Source organism: Myxocyprinus asiaticus, chromosome 30, assembly GCF_019703515.2.
Source record: "Myxocyprinus asiaticus isolate MX2 ecotype Aquarium Trade chromosome 30, UBuf_Myxa_2, whole genome shotgun sequence".
NCBI lineage: Eukaryota > Metazoa > Chordata > Actinopteri > Cypriniformes > Catostomidae > Myxocyprinus > Myxocyprinus asiaticus.
In genome coordinates this window covers 12,697,126-12,720,653 of record NC_059373.1, presented here as the reverse complement: position 1 = coordinate 12,720,653, position 23,528 = coordinate 12,697,126, and the positions used below count along the sequence as shown (strand labels likewise).

Here is a 23,528-nt window from a genome sequence, read left to right as displayed (position 1 = left end):
CAGGTCATCAGTGTACTGCATGCATTTACAAAATGTGCATGCTATGCACACTATAAATAGCGCAGAAATTGTAATGTATGTGTAACAGGTAAAGGTGGGCAAGGAGGAGGCGGGAACTGGCTGAACAGTCAACATAAAATTTAATGAGAAACTTAACATAAAACAAACATAAACAAACATACGCACATGCAGCGCATGTGTGTGTGTTTGTGTATGTTTGTTTTATGTTGAGTTTGATATTAAATTTATGTTGACTGTTCAGTGGGTTCATGCCTCCTCCTTGCCAGTCCTACACGTTACATTGGTGCCGAAACCCAGGAAGGAGGAGGGATGCGCTGTCGTGGAGTCCTTGCCACTGCCAACCACCCAGAGCCGGAGGAACCACTGCCGTCCGCTGAGAAGGGGAAGAGCGGCCACGTGCATCTCTCTCTCTCTTGAACTGGCGTCTCCGGCCCCCCTTTTTCTCGCTCTCCCACTGATCATCTGATTCAGCGCTGGCCATGCACCCTAACGGCCCAGCCACGACCTCCTGCTCATCACACTTTTACTCCCCCCCATCTCTGGAGGGGAGACGCTGCCCTTCCGGCTGTTCTGTCAGCCGGTGGTCCACCCTGCCTACTGGGAACCTGGGGGAGAGATGAGGGGAGGCGTGGGGAGAGGGAAAGGGTGAGCGGGAGACACAGAGCGAGGAGAGAGAGAGAAAAACTTGCTCGCCGATTCCCAGACACGCTGTCGCCCGGTCCTCAACCATTCCTCCGCCCTCTCCCCCGGCGGACGGCAGCAAGCCCCCCAATCCCTGGCTGATGGAACCGTTCCTCCCCTTCTTGGCGGACGGCAGCAGTTCCTCCGGCTCTCGGCGGCCGGCAGTGGCGAGGACTCCACGACAGCGCATCCCATCCTTCCCGTGGTTTTGGCACCAATGTAATGGGTAGCATGGGCAAGGAGGAGGCGGGAACCGGCTGAACAGTCAACATAAAGTTTAATATAAACTCAACATAAAACAAACGTAAACAAACACACGCACATGAAGCGAGACCGTGTCTCTCTCTTTCTCTCTCTCTCTCTCCCTCGAACTGGCATCTCTGGCCCCCCTTTATCTCGCTCTCCCGCTGATCATCTGCTTCAGTGCCGGCTGTGCACCCTCACGGCCCGGCCACGCCCTCCTCCTCGTCACAGTATGCTGTTCTGAATTAAGCTTGAGATTCTAATACATAAATAACATTACATTAAGTTCACACCCTCACCCAGGGTTATTTGTCATGTTCTCTATCCTTTTACACCCAAACATCCCTCGCCCAACCCCCAAGTGCCTGTCTCATGCATAAAGAGGCTTCAAATGCAAGACAGCATTTAAATAAAAGATTCCAGCATCAGTTCCACTCCCTCCCCCAAACCTCTCAATCAGTTCTTTCTCTCCATCCCTCTTTCCTTGCATTCTTCCACCCTTCAATAATCATGCTAGCTCTTTAAATAGCTCTCAGGTGTTCCTGTTTGGGACATATATATAGGCTCACAAGAGGGGGACAGAGAGGGGGGGGGGTTATACAACAATCTGGGGCAGATGAGAAATGTGGACATTTCCCCCTCTCTCTCCTGCCTCCCCCCTTTTTCCCATTCATCTATCTGCCTGTTTTTCTGGGCTTACAGTTGGAATGCAGTTGCTGCGCACACACACACACACACACACACACCCTCAGCAGTGTTTTTACAGCATTGATTCTCAATCTGTCCAATTAAATGTAAACTAACAGAGAAAACCACATGTAGTCTGGTATATTAATGAGAGAGGATGATATATATTACTGCTTGTGCACTCGTTTTGTAAAATTGCACACATGAGACTAAGAAAAGGACATGATATATTTTGCATGAAAGAGATACACACGCAAACAAAATGCACACACATTCAGATAATACAAACATAAGGGCTTAACATTAAAGGGATAGTTCACCCAAAAATTTAAATGTTCTCATTGTTTACTCACCCTCATGATATCCCAGGTGTGTATGACTTTCTTTCTTCACCAGAACACATTTAAAGAAAAATAGAAAAATATCTTATCTCAGTAGGTCCTTAAAATGAAAGTGAATGGAGATTTAACTTTTGAAGCTCCAAAAATCACAGACAATCAGGATAAATGTCATCGATTCGACTCCAGCGGTTAAATTAATGTCTTCTAAAGTGATATGATCACTTTTGGTGCAAAAAAGATCAATATTTAAGTACTTTTTAATTAATCAAATGCTTCCGGTAAGCTTCAGGAGAGGGTGGAGATAACGTGGTCTCTCATGTGACGTATTCTGGTGTCATGATTCCAGCGTAATCTTACGTTCTCCACTCGGTTGAGACATCCAGGATAAGCACACAAACACATCATTGTGAGTAAAGATGCAGATCAATACAGATCTAAACCAAAACCAACCAAGCTACTGTACAGCGTTCCTACTTCTCACGAAACAGTGCTGCTTTTCCGGCTGTGATGCACATGCAGCAGTTCTCATGTGTTTCAAATGCTAATACGATTACGTAACGCGCATACTGCTTCTGACCAGAAGCATGATTTAGAGTTAAAAAAAAAGTACTTAAATATTTATCTTTTTCGCACCAAAAGCATCAGGTTGCTTTTGAAGACACTGGAGTCATATCGATGATATTTATGTTGACTGTCTGTGATTTTTGGAGCTTCTAAAGAGAAATCTCCATTTACTTTTTCAAAATCTTAGCATTTTGAGCTAAGATTTTATTTTATTTTTTCTTCAAATATGTTCTGGTGAAGAAAGAAAGTCATACACACCTGGGATATCACGAGGGTGAGTAAATAATGAGAGAATTTTAATTTTTGGTTGAACTATCCCTTTAAAGATGGCCTTATGACCTGGGGCCCTTATAAGAGAGTTTCAGGCCAGTTGACAGAACTGTCACTTGCTCTTTTAGGCCAGCTATTTTTGCAAATTAAGAACCTATTATAATATTTGTTAAGTTGGCTTGACCAAGCCAACGTAATGCCTTTCTATTTAAACATTATTATGCACTCAAAAAAAATATTTTAGCCTATTTTTAAAAGTTATGCATTTAAATTCCATAACATAATTCCATCCAATTGAACTGAGAAATCTTTAACAAAATAAAATCAATAAAACCTAAATATATTGAAGTTTTATTAATTTCATTTTGTTAATGATTTCTCAATTCTATTTGATGGATTTTTGTTATGGAATAGTCCATTTCTTTCTTTTTTTTTTTTTTTTTTACAAAGCCAACAAGGAACATGGTGTCAGAAGACCATAAAAGGATGCCATAAATACCCCAGAAGCATGTTAGTTATGTATTTAGACATAAACATCCACCAAACTCTGCACAGACCTTCAGATTGTTCTGACGCGGGCTGCTATGTCTTTTCTAACTGATCGGAATTATGTTTTTTGCACAATGGACGTTCATCTATCTACTCTATTCATCCATCCATCCATCCATCCATATCTGTCTGTCTGTACAGTATAGATATATAGACAGACAGAGATAGAGAGATGCTTCCTCCAATTTGTTGTCCAAATTGTGCCTGTAACAACCATGACTTGTCAGCTGAACACACTTATTGTTATTCTCTTTACCCCCCTTTCTTTTCTTTGCTCTCTCTCTCTTTCTTTCCCCAGCCTTTTCAGTCTTTCCTCCTTAAATGTTATTTCTCTCTCAACATCCCTCCTCTTATCTCTCTCTGGGTCTGACCCCTCCCAACAAACACAATGTTATAAATGAGAGCACAACTTTACTTTTGCTTATGTAAGCAGAAAAATGCATGGTAAAGTCGTTCAGCACCAAATGTCTGACTTCACTCCATGTGAATGGTTTTCGTAAATGCCACTGTTTAATAACATGTTCTTCTTGGGGATTTAGGGATGAGGCTCATGAGCTGTCCTTTGAGAAACACTTACAAGGCAGTGCTGGTGTATTCATTTATGATGCGTGGATGCTATTAATCTGTTTTGACACAATGACAGAGTAAAACAACAAAACAAATACAAAAAAAAATTATCCAGGCAGGTAATTGGTTATGTAGTGAACTCACAAAAAAGCAACGGCCTGATGACACAAAGTGTTGTTGAAGCTTCTATCTAAGATATGACATGCAAGGTCATATGTGTGGCCAAAATAAATTAATTAAAAATAAATTAAATAAATGAAAATTAATGGTGACTGAGGCTTACATTCTAACATTTCCTTTTGCATCCCACAGAGGAAAGGAAGTTCTAAATAATAAAGAATTATAATATATGGTTGAACTATTTCTTTAAAATGAAGCATTAAAATTAAAATCAATCAAATTGTTTATTTAGACAGCAGCAGTTTAAAAACAGAAAACAAAGTTCTAATGCAACATTGCCAATAAGAAATATACAGTAACTGTATAAATGAATAATTTGAATGAATTATTAGAATTAAAATAAGACACAAAAATGCATCTAACTGAATTCAACTAGTAGAGTAAATAGTTAAAAATAAAATTGCGTTTTACAGGTAAGAAAGATAATTATGTAACGGCTAAGCTAAATAGGTTAATCTCTAAATGAAAACCCTTAGGTCTTTGATGTTCCTCTCGGAACAACAAGAAACATATTGTCAGAGGACCAAAAGGATGTCAAAAACACCCAGAAGCATGTTAGATATTTAGACATAAATCAAATAAAGATTTTGAATGACAGTACAACAAACTTCTAAATAAACCTTAAACAGATGTTGAACTGACAATATGTGCTGGCATTAATCTCTGTTAGTGCAATCTCTGCATTTTGAATTATTTGTCATCTACCCAAGGCTTTTTTGGGAAGACCTGACCGAAGAGAATATTACAGCAGTCTTGTCTAATCAGCATCAGTTTTATGCATACAAAAATTCTGAACTGTCAGTTCAGTTGCTTGTGCTCAGATGGCTTGACCAAACAGTATGAGCTCTAGTTCCACTTGAATGTTTTCCAATCTCAAAGAGTACAAAAGTGTACAGAGTACAAATCTGGAGTGCACAGGTTCGTATTCAAGATATTCATGCAGCAACTGGTCTCATATCCTTAAAGGATTAGTTGACCCAAAATGACATTTATGCAGTCATTTACTCATCTTCATGTCGTTCTGAACACAAAGAAGGAAGGCAGAATGTTTTGGACAGCCTCAGGTTCTGCCGGGCTGGCTGTGATGCTCAAACAGACAGACCAATGTTTTGACAGTGTCTCAGAGCTACAGTATTTATACCTTTTGGGTAAATCAGCCTATAAATGGCTTACTTGTAGTTGTCTCTACAAATTAAGCTGGGATAGGAGAAAGTATTTGAACATCAAAGGTGATTTAACATCTTTGTTTGTCATCTTTGCACCTGATTTGTCCCCTGATGTCTCACACAGGGAATGTAAGAATCTGTGCCAACATGGCTTCTGGGAAAATATCACACTAAACTCTGATGTGAGCGTCTGATTAACATTGAATTAAGAATAGCAGGACAGAGGTCATAATCAACATTAGTAGGCTAATGTTTTTACTTGATTTGATGTGTGTGTTTGGAACAGACAGCAACTTCATCCTGGCCAATGCACAAGTGTCCAAAGGCTTCCCGATCGTGTACTGCTCGGATGGCTTCTGTGAGCTCACAGGATTTGTACGCACCGAGGTCATGCAGCAGAGCTGTGCAAGCAAGTTTCTGTATGGGCCGGAGACCAGCGAGCACATTATTCTTCACGTGGACTCTGCACTCGAGGAACGAAGTGAGCTCAAGGAGGAGATAAAGTTCTACAAAAAGAGTGGTGAGATAAAAATAATTTTGTTGTACACATTCTCTTGTTGGTCACAGCATTGCAAAACTCTGCAACACTATAGAGCTTTCAAAGACCCCATGAAATCAGAATTAGAGTTTTAAGGCTTTTAGACCATGTCTGTTAGATTTAACACCATCTTGACTCTAGTATACTCCTAAGAGTAAAATAAACTTTTAGCAGATATACACATTTAACAAATGCAGTCTGTCTCTTCCAGGAAAACAGACAAAAATATTAACGACTGACTCATCTTGTCTGGACTCGCACATACAAATTTTTGCTCAGTAAAATGCTCTCTAGATGAGAATGTCCCTTCTTCCTAATACCACCTGCCACGATTAACAATGGCAATGGTATTGCCATTGGTTCTGACAGGCAGTGACATGTATTAGGACATTAAGGACATAAAGCTCTCAAAATGTCCCACCCATACTTCCTGTTTTAATAGATGAAGTTACTGTTTACGAGCAAATGCTCTGCTCTGGCACTTCTGGGTTCTTTATGCAACGGAGAAAAGAACTGCTGTCTATGGTCGCTTCGCTCAAACTGAGCTAAAAATGGCCCAATAGTGTTGTTTGTGGGGTTGAAACATCGTGTTCCCCTTCTGTAACTCACTCGACATTGTGTCGATGTAGTGACACTAGGGGTCGCCCTTGGGAGCCCCAAACACCTCTAATCTTTGAGAAAAGGCCAATGAGATTTGGCGAGTGGAATTTGCATGCCACTCCCCCGGACATACGGGTATAAAAGGAGCTGGCTCGCAACCACTCATTCAGATTTTTTCTTTGGAGCCGAGTGGTTGTGTGTCAGCGAGCTGAATTCCACTGCCGGTCCATTCACCTCGAAAGAAGCGTATGCTGTTGGATATATGGCTTATTCCAGCAGCTTTCTCTCCTTCTGCACGCTTAGTGCAAACTACGCCCCTGGGCACTTCGACAGTGCTACTAAGAGAATATATATCTCTGCAAAGAGTATATTTTCCTCTAATAGAGCAGCACATTGACGTGAACGTCTTTTTAAAGACACGTCTTTTTAAAGATGCCGTTCCGTCTTTGTGTAATTCCTAGATGCGGTCGTTATCTCTCCACCTCTGACGGCCACGGGCACTGCCTCACATGTCTGGGCCGTGCTCACACTGAGGCAGTGTTTGTGGATGGTTCATGCTCTCATTGCGAGAACATGACCATGGCAACGTTGCGGTCGCGGCTTTCCTTCCTCGGAGGGAAAGCCACTCCAGCCGCCCTCCACGCTGGGCCTTCTACCAACGGGTATGAGGCCGGCCCGGCTGGCACTGGAGGCCATTTGGGGACTCCAATGGGCGCGGCCTCGCTGGGTAAATCCCCGCGGACCTCCCATTCCCCAGCACGCTCATTTGCCCCTGTCAAGTTCCGAGGTGAGGCCAGCTCGCCTCACGGCCAGCTTAACGTCTCCTTCGGGGCTTGTGAGCAGGATGAGTCCTCGATCGCTGCATTGGGAGCATGCTGGCGATGTCGGATGCTGAGGACTCGACTGGGCTGCCACCTTCGGGTGTGCCCGCCCAGTCTGAGTCCGACGCAGAGCTGACCACCATGCTTGCCCGGGCCGCCGCGAGTGTTGGGTTGGACTGGAACCCTCCACCCTCCCCTGAGCCCTCGTGGCTAGATGATTGGTTCCTGGGTTTGGGGCACCGCTCACAGCCGCGCCCCCCCCCAGTCCCTTTCTTCCCGGAAGTGCACGACAAGCTGACGAGGTCGTGGAGGGCACCTTTTTCTGCCCAAACCCGACTTCTCAGTTTGTACACTCTCAATAGATCCCTCAGGTGGATAAGGTGGTTGCGGTGCATCTCTGCCCGCAAAGCGCCGCCACCTGGCGGGATCGTCCGGCACTCCCCTCCAGGGCCTGTAGGACTACGTCATCGCTGGCAACTAAAGCCTATAGTGCCGCGGGGCAGGCTGCCTCCACCCTGCATGCCATGGCCCTCCTGCAAGTACACCAGGCCAAGGCACTGAAAGAGCTGCATGTGGGTAGTCCTGATCTCGATGTGATGCAGGAGCTGCACTCGGCGACCGCCCTCGCCCTCTGGGCAACAAAGGTCACGGCGCGAGCACTTGGGCAGGCGATGTCCACCTTGGTGGTCCAGGAGCGCCACCTGTGGCTGAATCTGGTCGAGATGAGGTCGAAGGACGCTGACAAGGCTCGCTTTCTCAACACTCCCATTTCCCAGATCAGCCTATTCGGCGACACCGTCGAGGACTTTGCCTAGCAGTTCTCGGCGGTGAAGAAGCAGACTGAGGCGATACAGCACATCTTGCCCCAGCGCGGCTCAAGATCCCATACCCCGTCTGCTCGCCGAGGGTGTCCCCCTGCGGCGGCGAAAGCCCAGACAGCTCCACCACAGCCCGAGCCCAGTTCTCGGCCCTAGCATAGAGCCCCCCACAGGAAGCCGATGCCCCCCGCCTCACGATCGGGTGCAAGGACCTGGAAGGCTCCTAAGCGCCCCTGAGAAGGATGACTCAGAGAGGGAGATGTCCGCTGCTACCATGGAGCTGGTATCCAGACCACTCCGTCCCCCGGTGGAGGGCCGGGAGGTAAATCTTGTGTTCCCTTTTGTTTTGTGTTCGCCGCCCCCTGAACGGGCTGTGGTACCCACATTTTCAAAAAAAGAGCGGTTTCCTCACTCCTTGGGTCACACAGTCGGTGTTTACGACTGCCGTTATCACGGCGACCTGACACTGAGCACCTGCGATTTGGATGTGGTGAACGCGGGCCCCCGCCTTCGCCCGCCCGACCACACCACACTCACACCCACGGCCAGGCGGTTGTGATGAGTTATGAGGACGGGCACCATCTGGCACCCGCACCCAGACCTCTGGAACCTCATCATCTGGCCCTTGGACGGGACGCGGAAGACCTAAGTGGCCTACCACCAGCAGTGATAGATACGATCACTCAGGCCAGGGCTCCCTCTACGAGGCAGCTTTATGCCCTGAAGTGGCGTTTGTTCACAAGTTGGTGTTCTTCCCCTGAAGGTGTATGTGGCCACCATAGCGGCACACCACGACGCAGTGGATGGTATGTCCTTAGGGAAGCACAACCTGATCATCAGGTTCCTGAGAGGCGCCTGGAGGCTGAATCCTCCTAGGCCATGCCTCTTTCCCTCATGGTATCTCTCCGTGGTACTCCTGGGCCTTCGGATAGCCCCGTTTGAGCCGCTAGAGTCAGTCGAGCTTAAAAATCCCTCTCTTTGAAGACAGCCCTCCTGATTGCACTCACTTCCATCAAGAGGGTTGGGGTCCTGCAGACGTTCACTGTCAGCGATACCTGCCTGGAGTTCGGTCCAGTAGACTCTCACGTGGTTCTGAGACCCCTGCCGGGCTATGTGCCCAAGGTTCCCAAGACCCCCTTCAGGGATCAGGTGGTGAGCCTGCAAGCGCTGCCCCGGGAGGAGGCAGACCCAGCCCTGTCGTTGCTGTGCGTGCTTTGCGCATCTACTTGGATCGCACGCAGAGCTTTAGACACTCTGAGCAGCTCTTTAGACGCTCTGAGCAGCTCTTTGTCTGCTTCGGCAGACAGCAGAAAGGGAACGCTGTCTCCAAACAGAGGCTTGCCCACTGGATCGTGGATGCCATCACTCCCGTGTTTTGTCAGGTATGAACAGGTAAGTTTGGTAATACGGAACAGCTGGCAGGGTGTATCGCTTGCGGATAGCACCTTTCCCCTCCATGAGGTGAAGACGTGTGCTTCTTCTCCCATGCGAGTTCACGAACCTGTGAACCCTGGATGTCCTTCCTCCCTAGCCCTGTGGCTCGCGAATTTGGCAGAGGAATTCGCAGCTGGAACCAGTACATATGCTAATATGCCCTGTATTGGGGTAGGTGCTACACAGGTGCTGGTTACTCCGGTAACCCCCTGTGATGTATTTTCCGTGGTATGGTTTCCCTGTCGGCAGACCCGTGTCTCCCTTGGGCAGAGCCCTCTCTGCCCCCGGTTGCTGTGTTGTAGATCTCCTCCCCTTCAAGGCAGGACCTACCACCACGCCTCTTCCATGTGTGGCTGGTGAGCCTACGTGACGTATTGCCACATGTTACCTCCCCTTTGGGCAGGATGTGGTCTCCGCGGGGCCTTTTCCCCCTGAAAGAATAGGAAAGGAAAGAACACCTTCCCCGATGCATATAATAGCATTAGATGGCCCCAGCCAAATCTAATACTCTGTGGAGAGAAACATAGAGAGAAAAGGCCGCGGCTGGCACGGCCTGCTCCCATGCTAGTTACGTCGCTTTCCCCCCTCTGGGATGTGGGGAACTACATGACGTCTTGTGGGGCATTGGAGGAGGTTACGTGCGGACTGATGCACCTGCTATTACGCACGCAGCAGCTTGCTTGCACCTGCATCAGCAGTTCACGTAACACGGTCCAGCTGTTGTGGTGATTTTTTTATAGGGATCCCTAGTGTCACTACATTGACACAACGTCGAGTGAGTGACAGAAGGGGAACGTCTTGGTTACTGTTGTAACCTCCGTTCCCTGATGGAGGGAAGAGACGTTGTGTCCCTCTTGCCACAACGCGGTACTATCTGCTGAAATGGCCGGGACCTTGTCTCAGCTCCTCAGCACAAAACCTGAATGAGTGGTTGCGAGCCAGCTCCTTTTATACCCGTATGTCCGGGGGAGTGGCATGCAAATTCCACTCGCCAAATCTCATTGGCCTTTTCTCAAAGATTAGAGGTGTTTGGGGCCCCCAAGGGCGATCCCTAGTGTCACTACATCGACACAACATTCTGAAAGATGTTTGAAGATTTGGACTTCTTTAAATTATAAATAACCGCTGAAATCTCATAACCATCAGGACTGGTGCATCAGGATATACTCAAGATTTGATACAATTTATGATATTTCATGGATCACCAACATTATTATCGCGTCTGCTCTATTAGACCCAGTTGGCCCACAGCTGCTATTGGTAGATTGGAACTTTTCACGATGTAATCGCACAAACTCCGATCACAAACCGCTGTTTTTAATTTCCAAAGTGCAATCACTGTGACAGATATGAGGCCAAATATGATTTAACAATGAACTTAAATAACCAAGATCCATGAAAGGTCTGACAGGATGAACGGGACCCAGTCCCCAACGTCATAGTGCATGGGGCTATTTGTGAAAGGATATGCAAATAAAATAATGTCATACTGCTAAAATGATGTCTATGCATTTAATTTGAATGCAGTAAGTAACAATTGCTCAATTTAAAATGGCTGAAATTTAAAATTTGAACATGGAGTTTGAAGATATTGAAGTTAAGCATTATTTACTGTATTTGTTTAAGTGATTTAAGCAGTAAAGACGTATATGAATGTCTGATGGTAGTTTTCATTTTCATATAGGCTACCACATTTTTCAGGCTTTAGAAGTGTGTTAAAGAGTGAGGATGTGTATTCTTCAACCTGTTCCATGTCCAACACAATCATACAGGCATACTGAATCAAGTTAAAACTTGTTTTCCAATCATTCAGAAAGAATTTTCGTAATTTCTTCACTGAAAACCATAGATATTCCTTTATTATAACTTTTATTAACATCGACAAACATTATTACATTATATAATGCTTAAAAGATTGTTAAAATGGCTGCACTGCCCATATCCAACATTGAAACCTGCTGCTCAAAAGAACCCAGAAACGTGGTTGCCTGCAGTTTTATCTATCTATCTATCTATCTATCTATCTATCTATCTATCTATCTATCTATCTATCTATCTATCTATCTATCTGTCTGTCGGTCTGTCTGTCTGTCTGTCTGTCTGTCATCTTAGTACTGCCACTGTACTTTTTTAAGGGTTTTATAATTTGCTGAGTTCTTTAATCTCCCATGATAGACCACCATGAAGATTTGAACACAAATCTTACCTTGCCTTACTCCTCTCTATACCTACCCCCTTCTCTCTCATTCAGCACCTCTCTCGTGCTCATTCTCCTCTCCCCCTTTGTTCTATATTGAATCTAACATCTCCAGCATACTTGTTCTAGATAGTGTTATTATTTCACTGCCTTTTTCTTCTTCTCCATAATGGTGAGGCTTGTTCGTGAGGAAATGAGAGATTTGACAAAGACTTCACCAGCTGTGAGCAATCACAAGGAATTCTCCCAGAGGCCTCCAGTAATGGCTACTGGTAGAGAAAGTAGAAATACACACACAACTGAGCACACATATAAATGCCCTGCCACACACACTCACACTCACACCGCTCAATACCCACACAGACAAAAAATCATTCACACACATGCTGTATACCTACATGTGTTGCTCTTTCTTGCTTTCCTGGTCTATTTTATTTCAGATTTTAACATGCTTTAAAAATGCTGTAAAAATGTTTTGTCAGGCAGCTTAGAAATGTGCTTGTGGTGGTAATATCTAAATTAATTAAATAGTTTTTTTTGTTTGTTTTCACATCAAAAATATAATTTAAGCATATAGTTCACCCAAGAATAGAAAATTAAATTTTGTATTCATCTCCATGTTGTTCCAAAGCTATATGCTTTTAATTTTTTTTAATGCAAAGGGAGACTGTTTGAAGAATCCACGTGCAGCTCTATTCCATACAAGGCCAGTTCATAGTGACCACGACAGTCTAGCTCGACAAAATGACAACAACAAAAAACCTCCAAAAAAGCACCATTAGTCCATACGATCTGAAGCCATACCAAAGCTTTGTGGTGAAAAACAGACTGAAATTAAGTTTGCTAATTACAGAAAATCTTCCCCTCTACTGCAGCTCCGAAATCTCATTTTCCATCCCGCATATTTAAACTGGTGCATCGCGTTCTGTTACGACATATGCAAGTGGCGATTTGATGTCAAATTATCTGAACGTAATCATGATTGAGATTTCAGAGCTTCCACGCAGGGCCAGATTTTCAATGAATAATGACTTATTTGCTGTTCCTCACAAAAAGTAAACAGAAGACTTGGAATATAATGCACAAGCTGTAAGAACAACTTTGATGATCCTTTTAAAAACTTTACAGCTGTGTATACTATAAACTGTCACTGGATGGTAAACATAAAAAAAAAAGCTGCATAAAGATTCTTCTCCTTTTGTGCTCCACGAAAAAAAGTGCAGAGGGGTTTGGAACACATGAGAGTGAATAAATAATTACAGAATTGTCATTTCTAGGTCACTTAAAAATTAATTAATAAACAGGTTGCACCCACTGTTTTCAAACAGGGATACGTGCCTCCCTAAAGCAGTGCTAGAGCATGTCAGTGGAGGCATGGAGATTGATTATAAATTCACCATGTAAAATCAAATGATACACAAATACAATAAAAATGTATTGTGAAGATAAATGAAAATTATTGGCTTAATGGACCATAGTCCAGTTTAATAGGCCATAGCTCTAAGGCGTTATAATACTGTTAAATGTCGTGAACGCATGCGTATCATTTGAGAGCGCATCCATGTACCGGTTACACAAGCGCAAATCTTTTTGCTTGCATGCGGATTTCCTTCACTCTTCCAGAAAACTGGACGTGCGCACTCACGTATACCATGCTCTATGAAATCTCCCTGCTCTCGCTCAAAAAGTGCTCAAAACATGTCCTGTGCACTCGCAAATCTATTATAAAGCCATATATTTCTGCCTCTGTTCATCTGTCACGACGTGTCAGTTATTACGAGTTCAACATGATATTGGGTCTTCATGTGTTTATGACAAGTGCAGTTTCACATAGAGATGGAGACTGGCTCATGTGATGTGAGTTTATCACAAATATAGGCTAAAAAAAACAGTAAGTAATCCCTTTGTCATGAGGACAAACATGTGTTTTTAATAAAAATAATGCAGAAATGGTTTCATATTATTAATAGAAAAATTAATGGCTTTAATTATGCACCAGTATATGACGCATTGCCGAATGAGTCTGTCAGACTGAATTTAAGGTTATTGATCATCATTGGTGAATTGCTCCAAAGCCTGAAATATGAATTTTGATAATATAACATCAGAGGAAAATACCTGATAAAACTTCAAATAAATGGCTAAAATGTACTGCTGTTTTTAGTGGAAGTACTCTATGTATATACACTGGTGGCCAAATGTTTGGAATAATGTACAGATTTGCTATTATGGAAAGAAATTGATACTTTTATTCACCAAAGTGGCATTCAACTGATCACAATGTATAATCAGGACTTTAATAATGTGAAAAATTACTATTACAGTTTGAAAAAAATTTCAGGACTTCTTAAACTACTTCAAGGAGTTTTCATTAAAAAATCCTCCACATGCAGCAATGACAGCTTTGCAGATCCTTGGCATTCTAGCTGTCAGTTTGTCCAGATACTCAGGTGACATTTCACCCCACGCTTCCTGTAGCACTTACTATAGATGTGGCTGTCTTGTCGGGCACGTCTCATGCACCTTACAGTCTAGCTGATCCCACAAAAGCTCAATGTGGTTAAGATCCATAACACTCTTTTCCAATTATCTGTTGTCCATTGTCTGTGTTTCTTTGCCCACTCTAACCTTTTCTCTTTTGTTTTTCTGTTTCAAAAGTGGCTTTTTATTTGCAATTCTTCCCATAAGGCCTGCACCCCTGAGTCTTCTCTTTACTGTTGTACATGAAACTGGTGTTGAGCGGGTAGAATTCAATGAAGCTGTCAGCTGAGGACATGTGAGGCATCTATTTCTCGAACTAGAGACTCTGATGTACTTATCCTCTTGTTTAGTTGTATCTGGGCCTTCCGCATCTCTTTCTGTCCTTGTTAGAACCAGTTGTCCTTTGTCTTTGAAGACTGTATTGTACACCTTTGTATGAAATCTTCAGTTTTTTGGCAATTTCAAGCATTGTATAGCCTTCATTCCTCAAAACAATGATTAACTGACGAGTTTCTAGAGAAAGCTGTTTCTTTTTTGCCATTATTGACCTAATATTGACCTTAAGACATGCCAGTCCATTGCATACTTGACAACTCAAAAACAAACACAAAGACAATGTTAAGCTTCATTTAATGAACCAAATAGCTTTCAGCTGTGTTTGATATAATGGCAAGTGATTTTCTAGTACCATATTAGCAATTTAGCATGAGTACTCAAGGATAAGGTGTTGGAGTGATGGCTGCTGGAAATGGTGCCTGTATAGATTTGATCAAAAATGACTTTTTTCAAATAGTGATGGTGCCGTGCTGAGTGACTCCAGCCAGGTCTCCTAAGAACCGGTTGCTAGGGAGGGTAGAGTCACATGGGGTAACCTCCTCGTGGTCGCTATAATGTGGTTCATTCTCAGTGGGACGCGTGGTGAGTTGAGCGTGGTTGCCGCGGTGGATGGCGTGAACCCTCCACACGCACTATGTCTCCGTGGCAACGCACTTAACAAGCCACATGATAAGATGCGCGGGTTGGCGGTCTCAGACGTGGAGGCAACTGGGATTCGTCCTCTGCCACCCGGACTGAGGTGAATCACTATGTGACCACGAGGACTTAAGAAAAAAAAAAGCACATTGGGAATTGGGCATTCCAAATAAAAAAAAAAACAAAAAAAAAAACAATTGTGATGGTGCTGTTTTTTTCATCAGTAATGTCCTGACTATACTTTGTGATCAGTTGAATGCCACTTGAATGAAATTAAAATGAATTAAAGTAACAATTTCCTTCCGAAACAGCAAAATCTGTACATTATTCCAAACTTTTGGCCGCCAATGTATATATTATATTTAGCATAGGCTATTCAGTTAAGGGGAGTGCAGTATTGTAAAATCTGTCAGAGGGGGGTTTACTGTTTAAGACTTTGAAAACCCCTGGGTTACACCAACGAAAGTTATCTTTATTATTAGCTCCTCAAGGGAACAACTGCACATTTTTATTTACAGTATTACACAGTATATATACTGCCCCACATACTGTTCTCTTACATTATCAGCACTGTGTATATTCTTGTATATAGGCTTGTGAGTCTACATGTAGAATTGCAATGTTCTTCTCTGAATTCTCCTGCAGGTAGTGTGTTCTGGTGTCTGCTGGATATTGTGCCTATAAAGAATGAGAAAGGAGATGTGGTCCTCTTCCTTGCCTCTTTTAAAGACATCACAGACACCAAAGCCAAATCTGTCATTGAGGCGAAGAAAGAAGGTTAGCACGTGATGGATGAATGTTTCAGTGTGTGTGTGTAATTTTCTGGATGACAAGAAATTAATGATCTTTCTCTGCAATGTTCAATTGGTCCTGTTTTGTGCTTGTTAAGGAAAGGTGAGATGAAAAATATCTGTTTATAGTTCGACTAGTAACCCAGATCAGATTTGGCCTCCAGCTCCAAAGGAAACCGTGCAGAGCAGGGAATCCTATTGCAACTGTGTTTCCTTGCGTCCTCTCTCTATCTTTATCCCTCTCTCCCTCCTTTTTTTCCTTCCACATTCCCCCCACCCCCCACTCTCTCTCTGTGTATTGCTATGAACTGTACTGTTAGTAAATTTATTAGGATCTATAATAAGTGTTAGGCCACTGGACTCCCTGCTGACTGCAGCCTTTTATGGATGAGTTTCTGTCTCCCCTCTCCTCTGGCCCCGGAGGCTGAAATTATCTCTATACCTCTCTAATAACCAGTATCCCAGATCTCTTTCTCTCTCTCTCTCTCTCTCTCTCTCTCTCTCTCTCTCTCTCTTTCTTTCTGTATCCCAGCCCTTCATCTCTCCACCTGTGTCCCTCGGCCTATCTCCCTCTCTTTCTGTCTGTCTATTGCTCCATCTCTCCAGTCCTTTTCCTACTCCTGCTCTGGTTTCCCTTGGTACCTTGTTCGCAAGTGCTGCTATGAGTGACATTTTTCCCTGTTGCCCTCGGCAATTGAGGCTAGAAGCCTAGCTGTCATCTCGTTTACTCAGTTGGCTGATTTAAAAATGCTACATGCTACACGTTCATACACACACATGCACACATACAGACACAAACACATACACATGGTCAATATCCACGGAGACTCCACAGAGACTGTACTTTTGTCTTTTTCACAGTGAAACCGTTGCACTATTTTTCTCTTGTTGGCAATTTTTTATAGTAGGCCTATTTCATTTTTATTTTTGCAACCTGCTAAGGACTTATTGTCATAACACATATGGAGCATATTCTTGAGTGTTGATTTTGGAAAGAAAGCATCTTTTGCAAGGAGATATTTGTAAAAATTAAACATAAACAACCTTTTTTTCAGAGGGAATTGGGTTATTTGTCCACTAGAGCTGGTGTATCTTTAGTTTTTGGATTTTTTTTTTTCATGTATAGCAGTAATTTTTAAGACCCCATGAAATCTAAATTAGATTTTGTTTTCATGGGTTCATATGGGTTTGCTTTGAGGCCATCTATAACTTTTTAAAGATATACACATTTAACATTTGCAGGCTTTCTCTTGTTTGAAATATTGACGACTCAGTGTTGGATAGATGTAGTCTGGTATTGATTACAAATCACACAACTAAAATTGTAATCAGTAACACTTTAGGTAATATAATCGGATTATTATCGGATTACTTATTGCATGTTTTGATGAAAATCTAATTTTAAGTGCATTAAAGGGATAGTTCACCCAAAAATGAAAATTCTCTCATCATTAACTCATGCCATCCCAAATGTGTATGACTTTCTTTTTCTGCAGAACACAAATGAAGATTTTTAAAAGTATATTTCAGCTCTGTAGGTCCATCCAATGCAAGTGAATGGGTATTTTAAAGTGATATGATAGGTGCGGGTGAAAAATAAATGAATATTTAAGTCCATTTTTACCATAAATGTTACTCCCTGGCCAGTGGGTGGCAATATGCACAAAGAATGCAAATCACCAAAAACAAAAGAAGAATGTAAAAGTAAAAGTGAAAGTGGAGAGTGACAGTAAAAAAAGGACTTAAATTTTGAACAGTCTCTCACCCACATATCATATAGTTTCAGAAGACATGGATTTAACCAATGGAGTCTTATTGATTACTTTAATGCTGTGTTTATGTGCATTGTATGGACCTACAGAGCTGAGATTTTCTTCTAAAAATCTTAATTTGTGTTCAGCAGAAGAAAGAAAGTCATACACATCTGATATGGCATGAAGGTCAGTTAATGATTACAATTAATTACCAATTTGCACTTCTTTTATAAAACATTAGTAATTTTTTATGAAATTTAATAATGTTTAATGAAAGGATCCTCTTTTAAAGTTAAGACTGATACATAATGTAATCGATATGTAATCATTTAATTAATAAAAAGTAATTGTAATATGATTACACACATTTAAAAATATTATGTAATCTAATTAAAATTACTTAGGTTTTGTAATCTGATTGCATTATCCAGATAATGGGCCCTATTTTAAGAGTGCTAGCTTTCAGCGCAGCGCTATGCCATAAAAGCCAGTGGGCATGGCCATGAAGTTCTGGTATTTTCGCGCAAGAAAGTGCTAAGTCTAGGCGCAAATTGACGAAATTGCCCGCACACTGCACAAATGGGCTAGGTCAAGTGCGATTTAATTTTTAGTTTCTTCCTCAGTTATTCCATAGTCTTCATCCTATTATATAGTCCATTCCCTCAAGCACCAGCGATATAAGCAAAGACAGTACATTCATAAGAAGTTGTATGCAAAGAATTAGAATAATAAAAATATAGACTTCAGTATGTTCTTTTGTGCATTAACTGCATACTTGTTGAATGTCTGGGATATTATTACAGTGAGACCCTCCTTTTATATGCATGGAAAATGTGCTTCTAGTCAAGATTTGTCTTGAAGAAAAATCATGGCAAGAATTAACAGTGATTGTATCGGCATGCACTTCACTTCTACCAGTCGATTTTGAACATTTTAATTCATTAATTGAAACATGACAAACTTAAACCAAAAATATTTCTATATTCAAATTACATTTCAAATGAAATGAAAATAATGAAGTGATCAAAAAATCATAACAATTTCAAACAATTTACCCTCTCTAACTTATTTCACTGGCCCCTTTTGCAGTGACTTAAAAATCACTCTACGACAACTGGTGGAAAATTACCAATACAAATTCTTTCATTAATAAAATTGTAAATATAAACATAATAAAATTTGAAAAATAAACCATGACCTATAGATAGTCTAACACAAATCTCATACATTTTTGTTTCATAAAAGGCTAACAGTGATTGTCAGGGATATAATTTGAGTTTGGACATGAACTTTATTATCACCTGCAGGTAGAACCTCCAAACTGCAAATGCAGGAACTGAATTTAAACTTTGCGCTGAGATAAGACGTGCTTTTCAAACATTTTATCGCATTGACCTATTTCTTAGGAAAATAGAAAAATTGCACATTGCGCCAATTCATTAACATAAAATACACCCACAGTTTGTGCACATACACCCACAATAGCGCAAACACTCCCACCCACACCCACTTGCACTTTGCACTGGCATTAATATTGCGCTTAGAATTAGCGCTCTCATGATTATTGGATAAGATGTAGCACACCTTCGTTGCACGTAGCACTGCACTTTGCACACTCATGAAAATAGAGCCCAATATGTTGTTTGTTGCTACTCAACACTCCCTAAATTATAGATAACACTTTCCTGTGTGAGTAACAAATCATAGGTTGTTCATTTTATTTTAGGCTGTGATGCAAACTAAAGGCTTTGAGCTTTTAAATGCTTTTAGCTAGTCCTTTTCAAAAAAGGACTAGCCCTTTGATATGCCCCACCCCAACTTCCTGTTTCAGTAGGAAATACATCAACACAGGAAAGACACCTGTGCTGGTCAAACCGTTTCATGGGGTCTTTCATCTCGTTTAGGATGTCCCCTTGACAGACATCCCCATGTTTTGGTTCAGGACCTTAAAGACCAAATCAAATTTCGAATTTATCAAATCAATAAACTACTGCACTAGTTAAGTCATTTGATCAATTGAAAATGATGTGTTCGTTGTTGGAATGAAAACATTGTGCCAACAGAGCCCTTGAGACTGAAAACCACGAGTGTAAAGCAGGTCACCGGCAGAAAAGAAGTTATACTTGTTTCACACCAGCTTTTGTGTAACAGCAGTATGGAGGTCAGTAAAAGGAAAACAGGCCACATTGAATAAAACCACACTCAATAATAGTGACAAACTCTTTGGCACTATTTGCTTGCAAACATTGATGCAGACTTATTAATCACAAAGCAACAAAAATCACTCCTTGAATTATAAACGGCATTTTCCTTAATTGGTGGAAAGATTCGTCTGGGTGGACGTAACATTTTCTGGAGCGAATTCAAGCTGTTAAGGGATGATGGCTTAAATGTTTCTTACCACATGTTAGAGAAAGATTGCCCACTTTTCAGGGTCTATACTAATAACAACTCATGTCAAGTCATGCTCCAAAGGTTGTGAATATCAAAATATAAAAGTTCTCAGTTGTGCAGGTGTGAACCTCTCAAATTATCTATCTCATATTTAGCAAATTTTTTGACTTTCTTGGCTTAATTATTGCTATTCTTACAAGTTTTAATCAAGTTAGCATTAAACCCACATGCAACTCTTAGTCCACTCCACTATTTTGCCAAATAATTATATTTACTCAGATTTGTAGGGCAGTTGGTTTGCATTCTTTAAGTAAGATCAAATTGATTTTTCGATTTTTATTGTAGACATAATCTATTATTATTCAAAATTAAGAAGGAAAAAAATACAAAAGCACGATAGATATGAACACATGAGTACCATAAGAAAAATCATAGGAAGGTGTAGTGTCCTTTGGTGTGGGTGTATTAAGCATTAATGCAATTCATTTTGTGCGGTCTATTTTTATTTCTTGATGGATTGTGTCCCACAATGCCCTTGAATTTCATAACAACCCTTCCACAGAGTGCCGTCCTGAGCAGGTCAAGAGTGGGTCTCCATTCGTCTCCAATCGGCTGCGATCTAGCACAGTTCTGTACCACATTTCAGGACACCTGCATAACCGTCAAAAACAAAGTAAAATTAAACTTAACAAGGTGAGAACATACAAGTACTGAGTATATAGAACAATCCAGCCAACTCTTTGTTCACCCTTTGTCATAATCATTCTTCCTATGTCTGTCATGGTAACAGAATGTGTTTGGTGATCCACCGGCGCTCCCTGAATATAAAGTTGCTGATGCAAAGAAATCAAGGTTTATTCTTCTCCACTTCAGTACCTTCAAAGCAGGCTGGGATTGGCTGATCCTTCTGGCTACATTCTATGTTGCTGTAACGGTGCCGTACAGCGTTTGTTTCATTGGTGATCACGACTTTACACGTAGCACAACAGTCACTGATATTGCTGTCGAGATTCTGTTCATCATAGGTAAGGGAATTTAATTTTGATCTTTGACATTGTATTTGGTGTATGTCACAGTCCTTGGGTCAATGACATAAAACATTGTATGTTTTTCCATGTGAATGTGGTTCTAATTTATGACATCATCTTTGCTCTATCACATCTCTAAATCTTTTCACATGAACATAATAATGTCTTTAAATCAGTTTCATGCTCTGTGACATCTTTGGTTAACAAGATTTTGCCCTGTGATCAATTTGACATGATCTTTGTACTGAGATATTACCTTGTATGATATCAGTATTCCATAGCCTGATTGTTACTGGTGTTTGCTATAGCAAGCATCACTATCATTGAACATACTGTAGACTTAAATTCAAGGAATAACCTGAGCCATTTCTAAGGACCGGAATATCATAGAGACTTGGGTATGGGCTCTTATAACTTGGGCTAACCACACAGAACACTATAGATGAAATTACTCTGACGTCACACCGCAGGAAACCACGCTTCTGGGTTCTTTCAAGCAGCAGATTTCAATGGTGGAAATAGGCAGCACTGCAGTTTTATTAATCTTTTAAGCTTTATAGAATGTAATAATGTATTTTTAATGTTAATAAAAGTTATTATAAAGGAATATCTATGGTTTACAGTGAAGAAAGTATGTGGGTTCTTTCTGAAATATCGGCAAAACAAGTTTAGACTTGGTTCAATGAGCCTGTATGATTATGTTGGACATGTAACAGTTTGATGAATACACATCCTCACACGCTTAACACTTCTAAAGCCTAAGAATTTAGGTACTTAGAAATGAAAACTACCATCAGACATACAATATGTGTCTTAACTGCTTAAATTATTAACCCACATACAATACATAATATTTGACTTCAATATGATCATATTCCATATCAAAACTTAATAACAGCCATTTCGATTGAACAATATTATTTTAAAATGAAAGACATCATTTTAGCAGAATGACATTATTTTTATTCACTTATTCTTTCACAAACAGGAGTCCATGCACTGCGGTGGTGGAGACGGGATCTGTTCCTCCTGTTATATCGTATATGGTGGTCTTGATCATATAAGATCATCGTTAGATCATATCTGACTTCATAGTTGTCACCTTGACAGCACTTTTGAAATGGAAAACAGCCATTTGCGATCAAAGTTTGCCTGATTTCTTAGTTTAAAAAAAGTTAATATCCACCAACAGCTGCTGTGTCTTAATTGTGTCTAATAGAGTAGATGCTGTAACAGTGACAGTGACCCGTGAATTATCATCATTTATGTAAAATCCTGAGTTTTTCCTGATGCAACGATCTGGTGGAAATTTAAAGAAGCCCTTATCTCCAATCATCTGTGGGAAACGGGGTGTTTCAACCCCACAAACGGCACTTTTTGGGCAGTTTCAGTACAATTTGAGTGAAGCACCCATAGACAGCAACTCTTTTCTGGGCACCCAAAAGAACTCGGAAGGGGCGGGGCGGAGCGTTTGTTTGGAAACAGTAACTTCATCTATAGCAAATACCTTGCAAAAGCCTAACTACACAGAGAAACCATAATGCACTAAAAACACTCAGAACACTGGCTGTTGAGCAGATCACAACAAAGTAAAAACTGTTTGGATATTTCACAAATATACCTGTTTTGCATTTATAATTCCAGACAACACTTGTCCTTAAATAGTTGTTGTTTCCATGTTGGTCATATGTGAAACATGTGCAATATGTAATTGTTTATTGATTTTAGTTGAGTGTATTACAATGAATGACCTACAATTCCGTCCCCGCCTGCCGGCAGGTCATCCCCGCCTCTTCGGACCTGGGAGGGTGATAAGGGGAGGGAAAAAAACAACAACAACAAACAAATGAGAGGGAAAGGCCAACACGGAGTGACAGCAGGAGAGAGAGAGGAGAGAGAGAGAAAAAAAACTTACTTGCCGGTTCTCCGATACACCCTAGCCTGGTCCTCGGCCACTCCTCCACCCTCTAGTGGACGACAGCCGCGTCTCCCCGGGCGGATCGGAGGCATTCCTCCAGCCCCTTGTGGATGGAACACCCCGTCGTGTTTCCGTGTCGTCCCCACTCACGGTTGGTGGTCCTCTCTTGACCACGCCGCGTTTTAGTGGCCGGTAGGGGTTTCCTCTGCCCCTGGCAGCAGCTCTGACCACTCCAGGCGGTCAGCTTGGAGCCCCTCCTGCCCTTGCGGTCGGCGGCCGTTCCTGCGATCTCAGGCGTCCGGGCTCCACCGTCCCCTGGCGGATGGCCGGTGCTGCTCCGTTGGGGTGGATGGTAATGGTACGGCGCATCCCTCCTCCTTCCTGAGAACTGGACGAAGCATCATAATAATGTTTAATGATAAATTAAAACACAAAGTCAAAACATAAACACATGTGGGGCAGCTGCCCGTAACTCTCTCTCTCTCTCGAACAGCCGCCTCCGGTCACCTATTT

At 41.9% G+C, this 23,528-nt stretch overlaps 1 protein-coding gene across 1 annotated transcript in view; it reads left to right on the top strand.

Annotated features, from left to right (window-relative positions):
- The window catches only part of LOC127421402 (potassium voltage-gated channel subfamily H member 8-like), a 69,701-nt gene that overhangs the window by 8,309 nt on the left and 37,864 nt on the right, over window positions 1–23,528 (top strand). The window contains exons 2-5 of the mRNA XM_051664430.1: window positions 5,556–5,789; window positions 15,776–15,907; window positions 20,632–20,762; window positions 20,860–21,094. Of these exons, the coding sequence (XP_051520390.1) occupies window positions 5,556–5,789; window positions 15,776–15,907; window positions 20,632–20,762; window positions 20,860–21,094 (732 nt within the window). The remainder of the gene's footprint in view (window positions 1–5,555; window positions 5,790–15,775; window positions 15,908–20,631; window positions 20,763–20,859; window positions 21,095–23,528) is intronic.